Source organism: Lepus europaeus, chromosome 4 (genome assembly GCF_033115175.1).
Source record: "Lepus europaeus isolate LE1 chromosome 4, mLepTim1.pri, whole genome shotgun sequence".
Taxonomy (NCBI): Eukaryota; Metazoa; Chordata; class Mammalia; order Lagomorpha; family Leporidae; genus Lepus; species Lepus europaeus.
In genome coordinates this window covers 43,566,934-43,583,896 of record NC_084830.1, presented here as the reverse complement: position 1 = coordinate 43,583,896, position 16,963 = coordinate 43,566,934, and the positions used below count along the sequence as shown (strand labels likewise).

At 38.5% G+C, this 16,963-nt stretch overlaps 1 protein-coding gene across 1 annotated transcript in view; it reads left to right on the top strand.

Annotated features, from left to right (window-relative positions):
* VPS13B (vacuolar protein sorting 13 homolog B) overlaps positions 1–16,963 on the top strand; it is a 785,675-nt gene that overhangs the window by 303,064 nt on the left and 465,648 nt on the right. The window contains 1 exon segment of the mRNA XM_062188180.1: positions 2,221–2,368. Within this exon segment, the coding sequence (XP_062044164.1) occupies positions 2,221–2,368 (148 nt within the window).

Below are 16,963 nucleotides of genomic sequence, written 5' to 3'. Positions count from 1 at the left end.
GCAGGGCCCAAGGACTTGGGCCATCCTCCACTGCACTCCCGGGCTGGCCTGGAAGGGGGGCAACTGGGACAGAATCTGGAGCCCCAACCGGGACTAGAACCCGGTGTGCAGGCGCCGCAAGGTGGAGGGTTAGCCTATTGAGCTGCGGCGCCGGCGAGGATTTCTTGAGTACCATTTTAGGTATTTTGAATATAGCTATGAATACAACCTACAAGAGCCTCGCTTTCACTTTAGAAAGGGTTTGTGATTTGCCACTTAATGTATTTTTACTATGTGAAAATATAGGCACAGAAGGAAAGCTTTTGTTTATTCTTGGATGATGTCTCTGCCACAGCTTCATTAATCTCATCTTTCATTCACTGTGCTTGAATTCAGTATCACACTGTGCAGCACACATGTTTCCTGTCATTACTCTTGATGTATTAATTTGAATCCTGAAGTTTGTTTTAACTGATTAAAGTGCTTGATTGTATTATCTGTAAAAATTTTGGTTGTAGTGGTGTTGAGAACAACATCTGACTCCACTGCGGCCTGACCAGACCATGCCAGCTTCTCTATCTGATCCTGCAATATTACAGTTATCATCTGTTGTTTCCCCAGCTGCAATTTCCTTCTCAATTTGTGGCTAAAACCCAACATTTGATGATTGTTTTCCATTCAGTTCAACATTGATCTTTGATACTATAGCAAACTTAAAAATACCTTTGTTTTTTATTTTGCCAAAAATCTGACAAGATTGTATTGGGCATCATCAGCAGCAACATCAGATGTTATTTCAGAGAATAAAGATGAAACAGCTGCTTTATTGTCCAGCTCAGCACTCCTGCACTCAATATAGGATCATAATGTTTTCCAGCTTTTTGTAACTATAGATATTTTTATGTATTTTCTGTATGTGCTGTGAATATAAGTTGGTCAGACAAAATATAGAGATTTTCAGTATTTTAAAATATTGGAATGTCCATGTTACCATGGACATTATCACTTTAGAAAAGTATGCTCCTAAAAATATTGTTTGATAAGAATAACTCTAGGGGCCAGTGCCACAGCACAGCACAGTGGGTTAACGCCCTGGCCTGAAGCGCCAGCATCCGATATAGGTGCCGGTTCTAGTCCAGCTGCTCCTCTTCCGATCCAGCTCTCTGCTATGGCCTGGGAAAGCAGTGGAAGATGGTCCAAGTCCTTGGGCCCCTGTACCCATGTGAGAGACCCGGAAGAAGCTCCTGGCTCCTGGCTCCTGGCTTATGGCTTTGGATTGGTGCAGCTCTGGCCATTGCGGCCAGTTGGGGAGTGAACCATTGGATGGAAGACCTCTCTCTCTCTGCCTCTCCTCTCTGTGTAACTCTGACTTTCAAATATATAAATAAATCTTAAAAAAAAGAGTATTTTAATTTTGATTTATTCTTTTTGTATTATCCTTATGCTTCTTACTAAAATTTATGTTAGCTGAGTACTTCTAGTCTGTCTTAGTTTTCCCACAATTGTCAACCACAGTGTGAAAATGTAAGTGAACAATTGCAGAAATAATTTCATGATTTGTACTTTAAGAAGTTTTGTAATAGTTCTGTTTTATTAGTTATTGTTCATGTTTTATTTTGTCTAATTTATAAATTAAACTGCATCGTAAATATTTGTATTTAGGAAAATCAGTACAGTCATCCATCAGTGTCCATGGAGGATTGATTCTAAGGCCTATATCAAAATTTGCATAAGGTTAAGTTGCTTACATAAAATGACAAAGTATTGGCATATAACTTACATACATCTTCCTATATACTTCAGATCAACTCTAGGTTACTTAAAATACCTAACACACTGTAAATACTACATACATAGTTGTTAGTCTGTATCTTGGCAGGGGGGAATAATGACAAGAACACAAGTTTGTACATGGTCAGTATGGACAAAATTTTTTCAATGTTTACATTCAGGATTGGTTGACTCTTATGTGTGGAACCCATTTTATACGTGTTGCGGGGTTAGTACTACCTTTGGTTTTAGACGTCCACTGGGAGTCTTGGACCTTACCTGCTATGGATAAGGGGACACTCCTGGATGTTAGAGAAGGAGCGGGGAGATGGAGGCAGGTTGGAAGAGACAGATTAATTTAAATCAGTAAAGCCTCAACTTGTGAAGCATTGTGTTCAGTTATGACATGTTTAACTTTCAGTTTTTTACAAATATGTCAGTAATTCAGTTTTCCTTTCTGGTTCTTTCCAGCAGCCTGTGGTAGCTGTTCCTCTTGTTATGCCAATTAATAGAAGGAAAGAAGATGAGGTGTCTGTTGGAAGTGCACCCTTGGCAAAGCAGCAGTCGTATCAGGCCTCTGAATATGCCAGCAGTCCTATAAAAACGAAAACAGTAACAGGTATGTAAGGAGCTGTTATTTTACTGAACCTTGACTAACAAATTATCCTGTCATAGTTTCTTGAGTGCCAGCTAATGACACATAACTCTTGAGCTGGTGACAAAGTACTTTATTACCCACAACATTAGCAATAATCAGAGTACTCACATTTCTTTGTATTACTTCTGAGCTTAATTCCCATAGGGTAACATAAAAAAGGCTGGGTAACAACTATATATGGTAGAACTCTGAATGGAACCCTGAGTTTAAGGAACCTGAATTTTTTATACCGGATGGAGAGAATGCTTAACCTTTCCTTAAGATACCTTTTGTCTACTTTGGAAGCTTGTAACTAGGTTGCCCTTTGTTCAGAAGGCTAATGATAATTGTCTTCTGAGGCTTTTTACTACATAGATGTCCTTGAAAACACAATTGGAATTAAAAGTAGTCACTGCCTCTACTTGAAAGATACGTAGTAACGCAGGAGACCCATAAAGAAGTGACTCCCAATATAATATGTTCAGCCTTAAATGAATTTGAAAACCATAACATAGTGTGTCTCAATCTTCTTATTTTGTTTCTCTCTCACATTCTTAGCTAGGTCATCTATGCAAATATGAAATATATCTTCCTTAAAATGACTTTATTTACTTTTGTGTAGTAAAACTAATTTGTAATTTCATTTAAGTGGTATTTTTTCCTTTAACCTCAGCTTTTTATGTTTTATGGTTTCTATAGATGATAATCTAGTTTTCATTAGATCTTCAGCTTTATTTCTTATAATCAGATTTTCCCTACCATATTGATAATGATTTAATGTTTTCAATAAGTTAAAACCATTGATAGCATATCTGTTGTGTATAAGACTTTTAAGTAAAATTGAGGACAGAAATGTAAGACATCTTTCCTACTTTTAAGAAGTTTAATATATGATTGTATACACAAGAAAGTTCAGATGAACTTTTGTGATAGGAGAGAGCTTCCATCCAGTAGTTCATTCCTGATATGCCCAGAATGGCTTGGGGCAGGCCAGGGCCAGTGTTGAGAGGCAGCCTAGAATGCAGTCAGCAGCATCTCCCAGGTGGATAGCAGAAATCCAGATACCTGAGCCATTACTGGATCTGATTGACAGGAGGCGAGATTCTGGAGCCAGAGCTAGGAACCAAACCCAGGTACTCTACTGTGGGAGACAGACATATTAGCCACTAGGTTAAATGCTCACTCCATCATTTGTGGTGAAAGGAAGAGATAGTATCACTTTCTTATCAGACTTAATAAGAGAATGGTGAAATGAATTTCTGTGAAATTTTACATATAAGTATTATTGGTCTATATTTCTTTTCCAAAAATATGATGTTTTATTTATTGTGGGGAATTATTAACTTCTACCTAACCATACCCACGACCTTTTTATTGTGTTGAGATTTTCTTTATCATTGGACAAGAATGCATATGCTTAGTTTTGTGTCATGGACAGATTATCTGTAACTTGTGCTGAGATTTGATTATAAAATTAGATATTTTTTATTTAGATATCATGCTAAGGTTTTTTCAGACTTTAGTTTTCTTGATTGGGTAATTTACATACAGTTTTATAAATGAAACTTTAATAAAAACTGTCCATTGGTAAAAATACATTTATATTATATGCATATCAACCACATTTTGATCCCTTATTTATCATTTACATGTGTTCTTTAAATCACACTTGATAATTGGTTTAAAATAATTGTTCAGAAGGATTAATTATGGCGGGAAATGTTTTGGGGGGCAGGAAATTCTTATAATGTAAATGAAAATACATGATACAGAGCTGTATAAATTGTGATCATTAATTTTGAAATTCATCTGTGTGTGTGGAAAGTTTTATATATAAATTCACATGTGAATCACATCAGTTCACAAATGCTATCAAATATATGAAAATTCCTTTGCTTTATATGTCCTTATAAATTAATATTTCTAACTAAAATGAAAAATAAAACCTGAAAACAAATAGCACCTTGATTTTTGTTTCAAATTATAAATATGAACCATAGTTCTTTGCCCTAGAGTTGAAAATAATTGTTTTTAATATTTATTCATTTGAAAAGCATAAAGAGAAAGTGAGACCGAGAATCCCCTGCTTTTGATTTATTCCCCAACTTCCCACAACAGTGACAGTTAGACAATGGACAAATCCAGGAGCTAGGAACTCAGTCTGAGTCTCTAATGTGGGTGGAAGGGACCCAACTACTTGAGCCATTACTTGCTGCCTCTCAAGGAGCAATTGGAAGTGGAACAGGACTGGAGCCTAGGCACTCCAAAATGGGATGCAAACATCTCAAGCAGTATCTTATTAACTACTTCACCGGACACTCACCCTGTTAATTCCCCCTTTTTGTCCTTAGTGTTTCCCCATTTTTAGAAACCTGACATACGCTGTAACTACTCTTATAGATAAGGACATCAGTATTCTACCAAATATAGATTATTACCCATGTTGGCATAAAAATTAACATCTGTAAAACTAATGCCTCTTCTTTGGGATCTGTAAGCATTTACAGAAAGTAAAAAGTCCTGAGCATAACATTTATTTTTTATGTATTACATGTCATATATGTATATATGTATATGTATGTATATGATATATATCTTTCCTTCTCAGGTGCCTGTGGAACTTGGGGGTAGTGTTCTTTTGTTTGTGATAATAATCTGTGTTGAACATTTTCTTTACTTAGAATTAAGTTTCACAAGTTTGTTTTAGTTTTAATTCAAATATACAGTCTCTTTTTTTAAATAAAAAACATGTTTATTTCTTTGAATTTGTACGTACATTTAAATGTAATTATTATTGCTTTAAACATCATTTGTCTTAAGTCATAAGTCACAATTAATAGTCTTTTTATACCATGTAAGCATTATTTTTGTTTTCTAAGCTTTTTAAGAATTTTTAGATATACAATTCAGTAGTGTTAAGTATATTACCATTATTATATGCATCTTTTTATTTTTAATTGCATTTTACAATGGCGAGATACTAGTGTTGATTTTATGCTTGGATTCTTATTAAAATTCTTATTTTTATATTCAATACATGTGATTCAATGTTTATGTGAAGTTCATGTCTAACAAATTATAAGTATAGTGGTTTTGCTGCATGAAGTCCAAGACTTGCTCATTCTGCACTGTCTCTGATTTTTCTTTTTCACTATTCAACACGAAGCAGACCTTTTCCTCCTCCAATCTCAATTAGTATTAAGTAGCTGACTGCAGGGAATATGTGCTTGATGGTAAGGAACGTGTTGACAAAAAAATAGCACTATTTCAGTGATACAGTTATGTAGGTCAGGGCGAGCCAGAATAAAAGCATGCTCCTGCCGGCGCCGCGGCTCACTAGGCTAATCCTCCGCCTTGCGGCGCCGGCACACCGGGTTCTAGTCCCGGTTGGGGCACCGATCCTGACCCGGTTGCCCCTCTTCCAGGCCAGCTCTCTGCTGTGGCCAGGGAGTGCAGTGGAGGATGGCCCAAGTTCTTGGGCCCTGCACCCCATGGGAGACCAGGATAAGCACCTGGCTCCTGCCATCGGAACCAGGATAAGCACCTGGCTCCTGCCATCGGAACAGCGCGGTGCGCCGGCCGCAGCGCGCCTGCTGCGGCGGCCATTGGAGGGTGAACCAACGGCAAAGGAAGACCTTTCTCTCTGTCTCTCTCTCTCTCACTGTCCACTCTGCCTGTCAAAAGTTAAAAAAAAAAAAAAAAAAAAAAAGCATGCTCCTCATGAAGACAACGTATTATCATAAAATTCTAAATCATTTACTAGAGAATCTCTCTCTCTCTCTCTCTCCATATATATATATACTTTAAAATACAAAATCACTAACAGCTGTCCTATGTTTTGAAATATTATGAACCTTAATTTAGAACTCTTGGTGAAGTATTTTATAATGGAAAAGTAAATTTTTTAAAGAGTTACTTATTTATTTGAAAATGAGAGAGAGAGAGAGAGAGAGAAACTGTCAAACAGATCTTCCATCCACTGATTTACTCCCAAAATGACCACAATGGCTGGAGCTGGACTGATCTGAAGCCAGGAGCCAGGAGCTTCTTCCAGGCCTTGCAAGTGGGTACAGGGGCCCAAGTACTTGGGCCATCTTCCGCTGCTTTCCCATGTGCATTAACAAGGAGCTGGACTGGAAGTGGCGCAGCTAGAACTTGAAACAGCACCCATGTGGGATGCTGGCATTGAAGGCTACAGCTTTACCTACTGTACCACAGAGCTGGTCCCGAGAAGTTAACTTTTAAAAGCAGGATAAGAAGAGTTAGCATTATGGCACAGTGGGGTAAGCCACTGCTTATGATGTTGGCATTGTATGTCTTGGTGCCAATTCAAGTTTTGGCTGGTCTGCTTCTGATCTAGCTTCATACTAATGTACCTGGGAAGGAAGCAGAGAATGGTCCAAGTACTTGGGCCCCTACCACCCGTTTGGGAGACCAAGATGGAGTTCTTTGCTTCTAGCTCATGCCTGGCCCAGACCTGGCTTCTGTGGCCATTTGGGTAGCCTACCAACAGGTGGAAGATACCACTTGCTCTGTCTCCATGTGTCTGTCTGTCTCTTTCTGCTGTTCCACCTTTCAAATACATAGATTTTTTAAAATAAAAAACAAGGTGGGTCATAAATGATAATTCTGTAAAAAATACAAATAATTATTTATCTTAATGTTTATTCTAAATGAAACAGCATTAAGTATGTAGTGAAAATAATAGAAGTCTTTCATAGTCTGATTACTACCTAGATAATAATGAAGATGAGATAATGATGTAACATTTTGTAGACATGCTATAAACTAAAGTATGGCACGTTAGCTTCCTATTGTAAACAACTAATAAACTGGATAAAACTTAAGGGGAAAGAACCCAGTTTCTAGTCTTTGAACAAAAGACAGTTCAGGACTATGATCCCTCAGAGAAGGGAAACAAATGAGATTAGCCTTAGGATTGCCTTGGCTTTCTGGCTGAAGGCACATTCCAGAACATTGAGCAGGGTGGGACATCTCAAACGGAGCTTTCTAAATTGTAGAGACAGGGATTAAAGTTTAGGGAGGCAGAAATGACTGGAAATTATGGGATAATGTTTGTGAGAGAGAGAAAGCTTTGTAAAAAAAAATGCAGAAAAAGCAATAGATTTTTCTTTGAGTATATTTGCAGAATAGTAAGAGATACATGCATGATTTGAACATCCTTATGATCGGGTGATGAATGACATAAAACTGTGATCCTAATCATTCACAGACTCACACAGGGCTGGAATGCATTCACGTTCCGACTGTCATGGTATACAGTTCACATTGATCATTCAGTAAATGCAGAAGAGACCCCATAAGTGTGTCCCTCAGTTTTGGGATTAAAGTATATGCTTCTAAAAAATAGATTTAAATATATGAGTTAATTTTGATGCATGGAAAATTTTTATGGTACATGGAAAATTTTTAAATACATAAAAGCATTTTTCATAAAATGCATTTTCCACATAATAAAAAAATTTCACCAAAAATAAGTTCATGCCTTTAATTTCATTTTTTATGAACATTTTGAAGTACCCTCATATAACAATGTTAAACATTCAGTCAAAAACTACTGGAGATGCAAAGAAACAAAAAACTAGTCAATAGAAGTAAACTGAGAAATTAAGATGAATAGCTATATTAAATATGTTTATCTTATAAAAGTTATAACTGTGGGGCCAGCACTGTGGCTCAGTGGGTTAACGCCCTGGCCTGAAGTGCCAGCATCCCATGTGGGCACCAGTTCTAGTCCTGGCCACTCCTCTTCCAATCCAGCTCTCTGCTATGGCCTGGGATAGCAGTGAAAGATGGCACAGGTCCTTGGGCCTTTGCACCCATGTGGGGGACCCAGAGGAGGCTCCTGGCTTTGGATCAGTGCAGCTCCGGCCATTGTGGCCATCTGGAGAGTAAACCAGCAGATAGAAGACCTCTCTCTCTCTCTCTCTCTCTCTCTGTCTCTACCTCTCTCTGTAACTCTGTCTTTCAAATAAATAAAATAAATATTTTAGAAAAAGTTAAAACTGTTTTGAGGTATTTATAGAAAGTTGGACACACTGAGGAGAGAAAAGGAAGAGATAAAAAAGAACCAGCTAACTCTAGAGGTGAAAACTATAACATCTGCAGTAGAGAGCTCAGTGGAATTAGCAGATTAGGTATTTACAGAAGAGATCAGCAAACTTGAAGACCTAGTAATAGAAACATGCCAAAATTGAGCACAAATATCTTGAAAAGAGAGGTTAAAATGTACAGAGCTTTAGTGAACCATAGGAAAATTAATTAAGGTTGTGAGGGTAGTTCCAACCAGTAGTATGTATTTGATCATATGTTTGAAGCAGGTTAAAGTATGAACCATGTGGCTATTGGGTGATAAATTATTTGGGATTATTAATCCTTTATGTTCATAATTAAGGAGAATGAGTCATGAGGAGGTCAAGAACTTATCCAGGGGCCAGTGCTATAACATAGTGGGCTAAGCTTCTGTTTGCAGTGTAGGCATCCCATGTGGGCGTCAGTTCAGTCCCAGCTGCTCCTCTTCTGAACTAGCTCTCTGCTGTGGCTTGGGAAAGCAGCGGAAGATGACTCAAGTGCTTGGGCCCCTGCAACCTGCATGGGAGACCAAAAAGAAGCTCCAGGCTCCTGGCTTCAGATAGGCTCAACTCTAGCCGTTGCAGCCATTTGGGGAGTGAACCAGCAGATGGAAGACCCTTCTCTCTCTATCTGTCTGTAACTCTACCTCTCAAATAAATAAATGAAATCCTAAAAAATAAAAAAAAAAAAAAGGAACTTAACCAAGGTTAAAAAGATGCTCAATGAGACTTTTTCAAATTAAAGTGCCAGATAATGGTGATTTAGTTTCCTTCTTTCTTTCCTTATTGTCATACCCAGTCCTGAAAATGAGGTTTTTGCAAGCTTAGTAATCTATTTCCTCTCAGTACCTATTTTAGAATTATTTATCCAGCCAAATTCACAGGGTCTTTTTCCTTTTAACTAAGGAATATTCTTAATTCTCAGCCCAATCCCATAATACTAAAAGAATAAAGAATTTTATATCAGTTACCAGCATGGATACTACTAAGAAACACCTAACCTATGTTGACCATGCGTGGCCCCATCTATCTTCAATTGGATGTCACTTCATTGGTAAAGTTAATTCCTACTTGACACTTAAAAGTGAAATACTACGGTTGATGTAGTTTTCTTCCTTTTATTGTCAGATATATCCCAGAGTCATTGATACTTCTTCCAAGGAGAAAAAAAATGTATAATGTTTCAGAAGTTTCAAGTTTTTCCAGGCATATAGAAAATATATTCTTTTGAGTAGCTTGCAAAGATAATTAAATATGCAAAATACTGAAATATTCAAAAACATTTTGCTTTTATTGTAGATAGTGAAAGGTTTCTTTTTATTTAAAAAAAAAGATTTATTTATTCCTTTGAACAGCAGAGCCACAGAGAGGCAGAGGCAGAGGCAGGGGGAGGGAGGGAGGGAGGAAGGGAAGGAGAGAGAGGAAGGGGACTGGGGAGAGGTATTCCATCTGCTGCTTCACTCCCCAGATGGCTGCAGTGACTGGAGCTGTGCTATCTGAGGCCAGGAGCCTCCTCAGGGTCTCCCATGTGGGTGCAGGGGCTCAAGGACCTGGGCCACCTTCCACTGCTCTCCCAGGCCACAGCAGAGAGCTGCATCGGAGGTGGAGCAGCCGGGACTACAGGTGGCAACCTCACACACTACACCACAGCGCCAGCCCCGTGAAAGATTTCTGAGACCATTTTCTTTTAAGACTCTTTCTCTTGAGAATGAACTTTGATAATCAGGTAGAAAAATTCTAACTACTTTTTTTATAACATCATTCCAAAATATAATATTTTCAGTCTAAGCAAGACCATGTTAATTTGGCTATATTATTCAGGGTTGAATTAAGTGTGGCAGAAACTGAAAATCCTGAATATTGTTAGTTAGAGAAAATTAAATTTCTTTGGTGTTTCATTTGAAAGCTTGTGTGGGCATCCTAAAACTGTCATGGTCCTCCAAGATGAAGTAGTATCGTTGTCCATGCTACATGGCCTTCATTGCCAGGCTTATAAGTCATGAACCCTGCTTCTACTATTAAATGAACCTGCATTTCAGTGAACAGAAATGACTACATGCAAAAGAAAAGCATCCATTAACTGTTCAAAAACTATCCAGATGTTACATCCTTTACTTTTGTCTGAAGCTAGTCCCATATTCACAGCTGGCTGCATGGAGCTGGGGGGGGGGGGGGGTGTATTCTGTTTTCTTTCTGTCTCCTTTCAAGCTGTGTTCCTAAGACTGTGGGAAAGAAGGGAAGAAGAAACAACCCAAAGAGTGGATGTTAGGGGTCATTTAGCAGTTTCTGTCACAGTAACTTAAAATGGAATGACATAGTTTGAATTTTGGAAGGAAATTGGAAAATCAAAGTATTTTCCTTTTGGTAGGGATATTGAAATCCAAAGCTGATAAAAGTGTTTCTTGTTTGAAGTGTGGTTAAATTTTTCACAGTAAGAGATAAAGATTTGGGAGTTATCAATGTATGTTCCTCGTAGTTGAAGCCACGGAGTAAGATGTTTCTGGGGACGATATACAAGAGGATGAGAAGAGACCTCTTAAATTAAATCTGGTAGCTTTTGCATCAAAACCTAAGAGTAGGACCAATGGAGGAAGCTTAGAAACATTATGAGAAGTAGGCGGTAAGTCAGCTTATCTTAATGACACACTTGAAATGAGTTTCAAGGTGAGTAACTGCATGATGTGCTGTAGAGTCACCAAGAATAATGAGGCCAAAAACAGGTGGTTAGTATGAGGTTAGTTGGCTAGAGGAGCTTTAGTTGTTAGGGAATGAATGGGGATTGAGGAAGCAGGAACCACTCTTTGAAGAATTTTCACCATACACATGGTTGGGTGTGGATTGCTTTACAGAAATAAAGAGGAGAGGAAGGCATAATTAGAGATACAGAAAGATTCAGAATGATTTATTTGGTAAGATCACAGATGAGCAGGTTCTAAATTTTACACATTGATGTAGGATTTAACATTCAAAAGAATTATCTCTTCCTTTGGGGTAGATAAGAAACAAGAAAAGAATATATATCAATATAGATCAATTTGGTTATTTTACTTACCAGCATGCAAGTATTGTTTTTCTTTTCTTTTTTTGTTTAAAGATTTATTTTATTTATTTGAAAGTGTTACAGAGAAAGGTAGAGACAGAGAGGGAGGTCTTCCATCCACTGGTTCACTCCCCAGATGGCTACAACAGCCAGAACTGTGCCGATCCGAAGCCAGGAGCCAGGAATTTCTTCCAGGTCTCCCACGTGGGTGCAAGGGCCCAAGGACTTGGGCCATCTTCTACTGCTTTCCCAGGCAATAGCAGAGAGCTGGATTGGAAGAGGAGCAGCAGAGACTAGAACCAGCGCCCATATGGGATGCTGGCGCTTCAGGATAGGGCATTAACCCACTGTGCCACAGCGCTGGCTCCGCAAGTATTGTTTTTCATGCACAGTTCCAGAAAATAGAAGAGGAAATTTGTAATTTACTCAGTGCAAGCTCCTTACTTCCAAGTATTATGTTCCTTCTATGAAAACAAAGCAAGATATTATACTTGACTTTTGTTTATTTTTAATCAATTTAATATGTTATTTCAAGTTTTAAATCTAAGAAAATTTTTAAAGTCATTCCAGCCAGAGGTGCTGCATGTTGTAGGATAGTTTTAAGTAAAGGGACTTCCTACTTGTTTTTTTTTTTTTTTAATTTTTTTTTTTTTTTAATTTTTGACAGGCAGAGTGGACAGTGAGAGAGAGACAGAGAGAAAGGTCTTCCTTTTGCCATTGGTTCACCCTCCAATGGCCGCCGCGGTAGCGCGCTGCGGCCGGCGCACCACTCTGATCCGTTGGCAGGAGCCAGGTACTTCTCCTGGTCTCCCATGGGGTGCAGGACCCAAGTACTTGGGCCATCCTCCACTGCACTCCCTGGCCACAGCAGAGAGCTGGCCTGGAAGAGGGGCAACTGGGACAGAATCCGGTGCCCCGACCGGGAATAGAACCCGGTGTGCCAGCGCCGCAAGGCGGAGGATTAGCCTAGTGAGCCGCGGCGCCGGCGGGACTTCCTACTTGTAACAGTAATAGTTATTCTGGAAGGTACTGGTATATTTTGAATTTCTAATTTTGAAGAATTGTGGGTTATAAACAAAATGGATTACATCAGTACAGTGAATTATCTAAAAATGTTCAACTCATCTTTAGTTTGATTATCTTCAGTGTTGAGCAAGTATGTTAATAATTACAGTGTAAGAATTAGTAGTAATATAGAATTTTGGTAGACTTCTGTATATTTGCTTTATTCATGTGATTTAGCTTAAATCCATTCCATTATAATTAATTAGACAGTTAATTTCATTGAAAAATATTAAGCATGATAGTAGACACTAATGTATAATATATAATTGTTTTCATGGGGATAAATATGATTTAAAAATATTTTCCATTTTTGGAATAGAAAAGGCTCAAAGTAACCTGAAGTAGTACATCTAAAATAAAACAACTTTAAAGTATTCAATAAGACATCAGATAACCTAATGAAACTATAGATTTATTAAATTGTTTTCTCTTTTATACATTGTAAGACAAATTGTTTTTATTTCATAACCAAAAATTGAGGAAAAAAAGTATTAACCGTCTCTGCCAAATTTAAAATGATTCTGGAAATTTAAATTTTAAGTTGTTTCTATACATTATTCTGGACATTTTGGATAATTTTTTGCCAGATTATGGTGGCACTTTTTGTAGGTAACATTTTTTAGAAGATGTATTTATGTATTTATTTTTGTTTATTTATTTTGAAAGAATTACCAAGAGAAGGGGAGAGACGGAGAAATCTTCTATCTGCTGGTTCATTCCCCAGATGGCCACAAAAGACAGAGCTGGGCCAGCCTAAGCCATTCAACCAGGTCTCCCATGATGGTGCCAGGGGCCCAAGCAGTAGGCCATTTTTCACTGCTTTTCTCAGGCCACTAGCAGATAGCTGGATCAGAAGTGGAGCAGCTGGGACATGAACTGGTACCCATATGGGATGCCAGCATCATAAGCAGCAGTGTTACTCACTACAGCATATTGCCAGCCCCAGTATGTAACTTGTTAAAATTTAGTCTCCCAAAGGACTTCGGCAGATGTTGGATGATCATTTGATATGTTAGTCATACTGCAGGCTAGACTTAGAGCTATAGACTTGAGTTCCTTAACACTTAGGTTGTTTTAATATTTCATAGAACATTCTTGTTTTGTTAAACATTTTTTGATCACTTGAGGATAATCTCTTATAGCTATGTCTATAAGTAGTGCTAATCAGTTGGCATTTACTATATATGTGTATGTCTTGCATTGCTAGTGTTCATTTAAGGACTCACCTAAATTATCAGTTCATAAAGAAATGTAATGACATTTTTTAATGTGTCTCCCTTTGTGTTCTGTTGGTTTAGAATATATGGTAGTTAGATTTGTTGACTGGTTCCAAGAATGTTCAGTTTGTTAAGCAAATTAAGTTTACTGTTGTAACTTTTTTTTTTTTTTGAAAGATTTTACTTATTTATTTGAGAGGTAGAGTTACAGATACTGAGAGGGAGAGACAGAGAGAGATCTTCCATCTACTGTTTCACTCCCAGAATGGCCACAACAGCCAGAACTGGGCCAACCTGAAGCCAGGACAGGTATACACACACACACACACACGCACGCATGCACGCACAGAGACAGACATCGATCTTCCATCCTCTAGTTCACTTCCCAAATGATCACAGTAGCCAGGCCTAGGCCAGTTCAAAAGCCAGAGGCCAAGAGCTCCATCTAGATTTCCTGTGTGGGTGGCTGTCATGTGCTTCCTCCCAGAGGGCACATTAGCAGGAAGCTGGAATTGGGAACAGAGCCAGGACTTGGACAAGGCACTCCTGTATGGGATGTTAACATCCAAAATGGCCTCTTAACCATTGCACCAAATTCTTGCCCATGATTTCATTTATTATGTTCCAATTTTGCTTCTCATTTTTCGTCAAAGGTAGGGTGTAGACTCTATTAAATTTTGTCATTTAGGAGAAATTAACCATGATGTATATTATAAAAGAAAGTAATAGGCCAGCGCCGTGGCTCACTAGGCTAATCCTCCACCTGCGGTGCTGGCACTCTGGGTTCTAGTCCTAGTTGGGGCGCCGGTTCTATCCCAGTTGCCCCTCTTCCAGGCCAGCTCTCTGCTGTGGCCCGGGAGTGCAGTGGAGGATGGCCCAAGTGCATGGGCTCTGCACCCGCATGGGAGACCAGGAGAAACACCTGGCTCCTGGCTTCGGATTGGTGCAGCTCTGGCCGTAGTGGCCAATTGGGGGGTGAACCAACAGAAAAGGAAGATATCTCTCTCTCTCTAACTCCGCCTGTCCAAAAAAAAAAAAAAAAAAAAAAAAATCTAAAGAACACAGACTGGGGCCTGCGTTGTGGTGAAGTCACTGCCTGGGACACCAGCATCCTGTATGAGGGCCAATTTGAGTCCCAACTGTTCTGTTTCTGATCCAGCTCCCTGCTAATGCCCCCGAGAAACAGCAACTGGTGGTCCAAGTACTTTGACCACTGCCACCCACAAGGGAGACCTGGATAGAGTTCCAGGCTCCTGGCTTTGGCCTGCCCCAGGCCTGGCTGTTGTTGCCTTTTGGGGAGTGAACAGGAATGGAAGATCTTCTCATTCTGTTTCTCTTTCTGTCACTCTTTCTTCAAATGAATAAAAGTAAATCTTAAAATGAATGCAGGCCATTTTAAAATATTTTGAGCATTATAATAGTGGTCTTCAAATTTTTTCCTTATTATATTTCTATCAGTAATATTTTTGAGTAAGCATTCATAGTATATCATTTAATTATTTACATATTAAGTATATGTATCACTTTACTATAAAGTGTACAAGATAATTTAACTTATTAACATTTTAATCTTGTTATTCTGGTAGAATTTTAGTAATACAGCAATATTTCTGTGAGAAAATTTACCTCAGTTTTTAAATATTGTTTAATGCTTTGTTATTTTAGTTCCTGTCCTGACTTTAGATGTACAATGTAATACTTTATCCTTTTTAGTATTATTTGTTGTTGTTGTTGTTCTAGTACTATTGGTTGAACTCAGTAATTAACACATAATTATTCTTAGGTGTTTAAATTTTAACTGAAAAGTGATCCCTGTTAAATCTAAGAGTGGAAAAAGAGAGGGAGGAGATGAACAATTTGGAACATGCTCAATCGGACTGGCCGCAAATGGTGGAGTTAGAAATGTGCCAGGGGATTCCAACACAATCCCATCAAGATGGCATGTACCAATGCCATCGCACTAGTCCAAGTGATCAATTTCAGCTCACAATTGATAGCTCTGATAGGTCTGAGTCAAAGAGATCACACAAACAAGACAAGTATCTGCTAATACTAACTGATAGAATCAAAAAGGGAGAGAAAGATCCAACATGGGAAGCGGGATACACAGCAGACTCATAGAATGGCAGATGTCCTAAACAACACTCTGGCCTCAGAATCAGCCCTCAAGGCATTCGGATCTGGCTGAAGAGCCCATGAGAGTATAGCAGGCATGGAAAGCCAAGATATCATGGAAAAAAAAAAAAAAAGACCTAAATGAATGATCTCTGTGAGTGAGATCCCAGTGGAAAGAACGGGGCCATCAAAGAAGGAGGTACCCTTCTCCGAAGGGAGGAGAGAACTTCCACTTTGACTATGACCCTATCAGAATAAGATCAAAGTCAGCGAACTCTAAAGGCTTCCATAGCCCTGGCAACTCATGACTAGAGCCTAGGGAGATTACTGACGCCATGAACAGGAGTGTCAAATTGTTAAATCAGCAACAGGAGTCACTGTGTACTTACACCCCATGTGGGATCTGTCCCTAATGTGTCGTCTAAAGCCAAGTGATGCTATAACTAGTACTGAAACAGTATTTTTATACTTTGCATTTCTGTGTGGGCACAAACTGATGAGGTCTTTACTAATTATATACTGAATTGATCTTCTGTATATAAAGAGAATTGGAAATGAAAAAAAAAACAACCTGGTGTTAAAATGGAAATGGCATAGAAAATTAATTAATTTGAAAAAAAATTATGTAGGATCTCTGTCTTTAATGTGCTGTACATTGCTATTTAATGCTATAATTAGTAATCCAATGGTAGTTTTTTCACTTTATGTTGCTATATGGGCAAAATGTTGAAATCTTTACCTAATATATACTAAACTGATCTTCTGTATACAAAGATAATTGAAAATGAATCTTTACATGAATGGAAGGGGAAAGGGAGCGGGAAAGGGGAGGGCTGCGGGCGGGAGGGAAGTTATGGGAGGGGGGAAGCCGTTGTAACCCATAAGCTTTACTTTGGAAATTTATATTCATTAAATAAAAGTTTAATAAAAAAAAAGATCTATTTTATTTATTTGAAAGGCAGTGTTACACAGAGAAAGAGAGAGAGATCTTCCATCTGCTGATTCACTCCCCAAATAGTCTCAAGGGTTTGGGCAAATACGTGGGCCA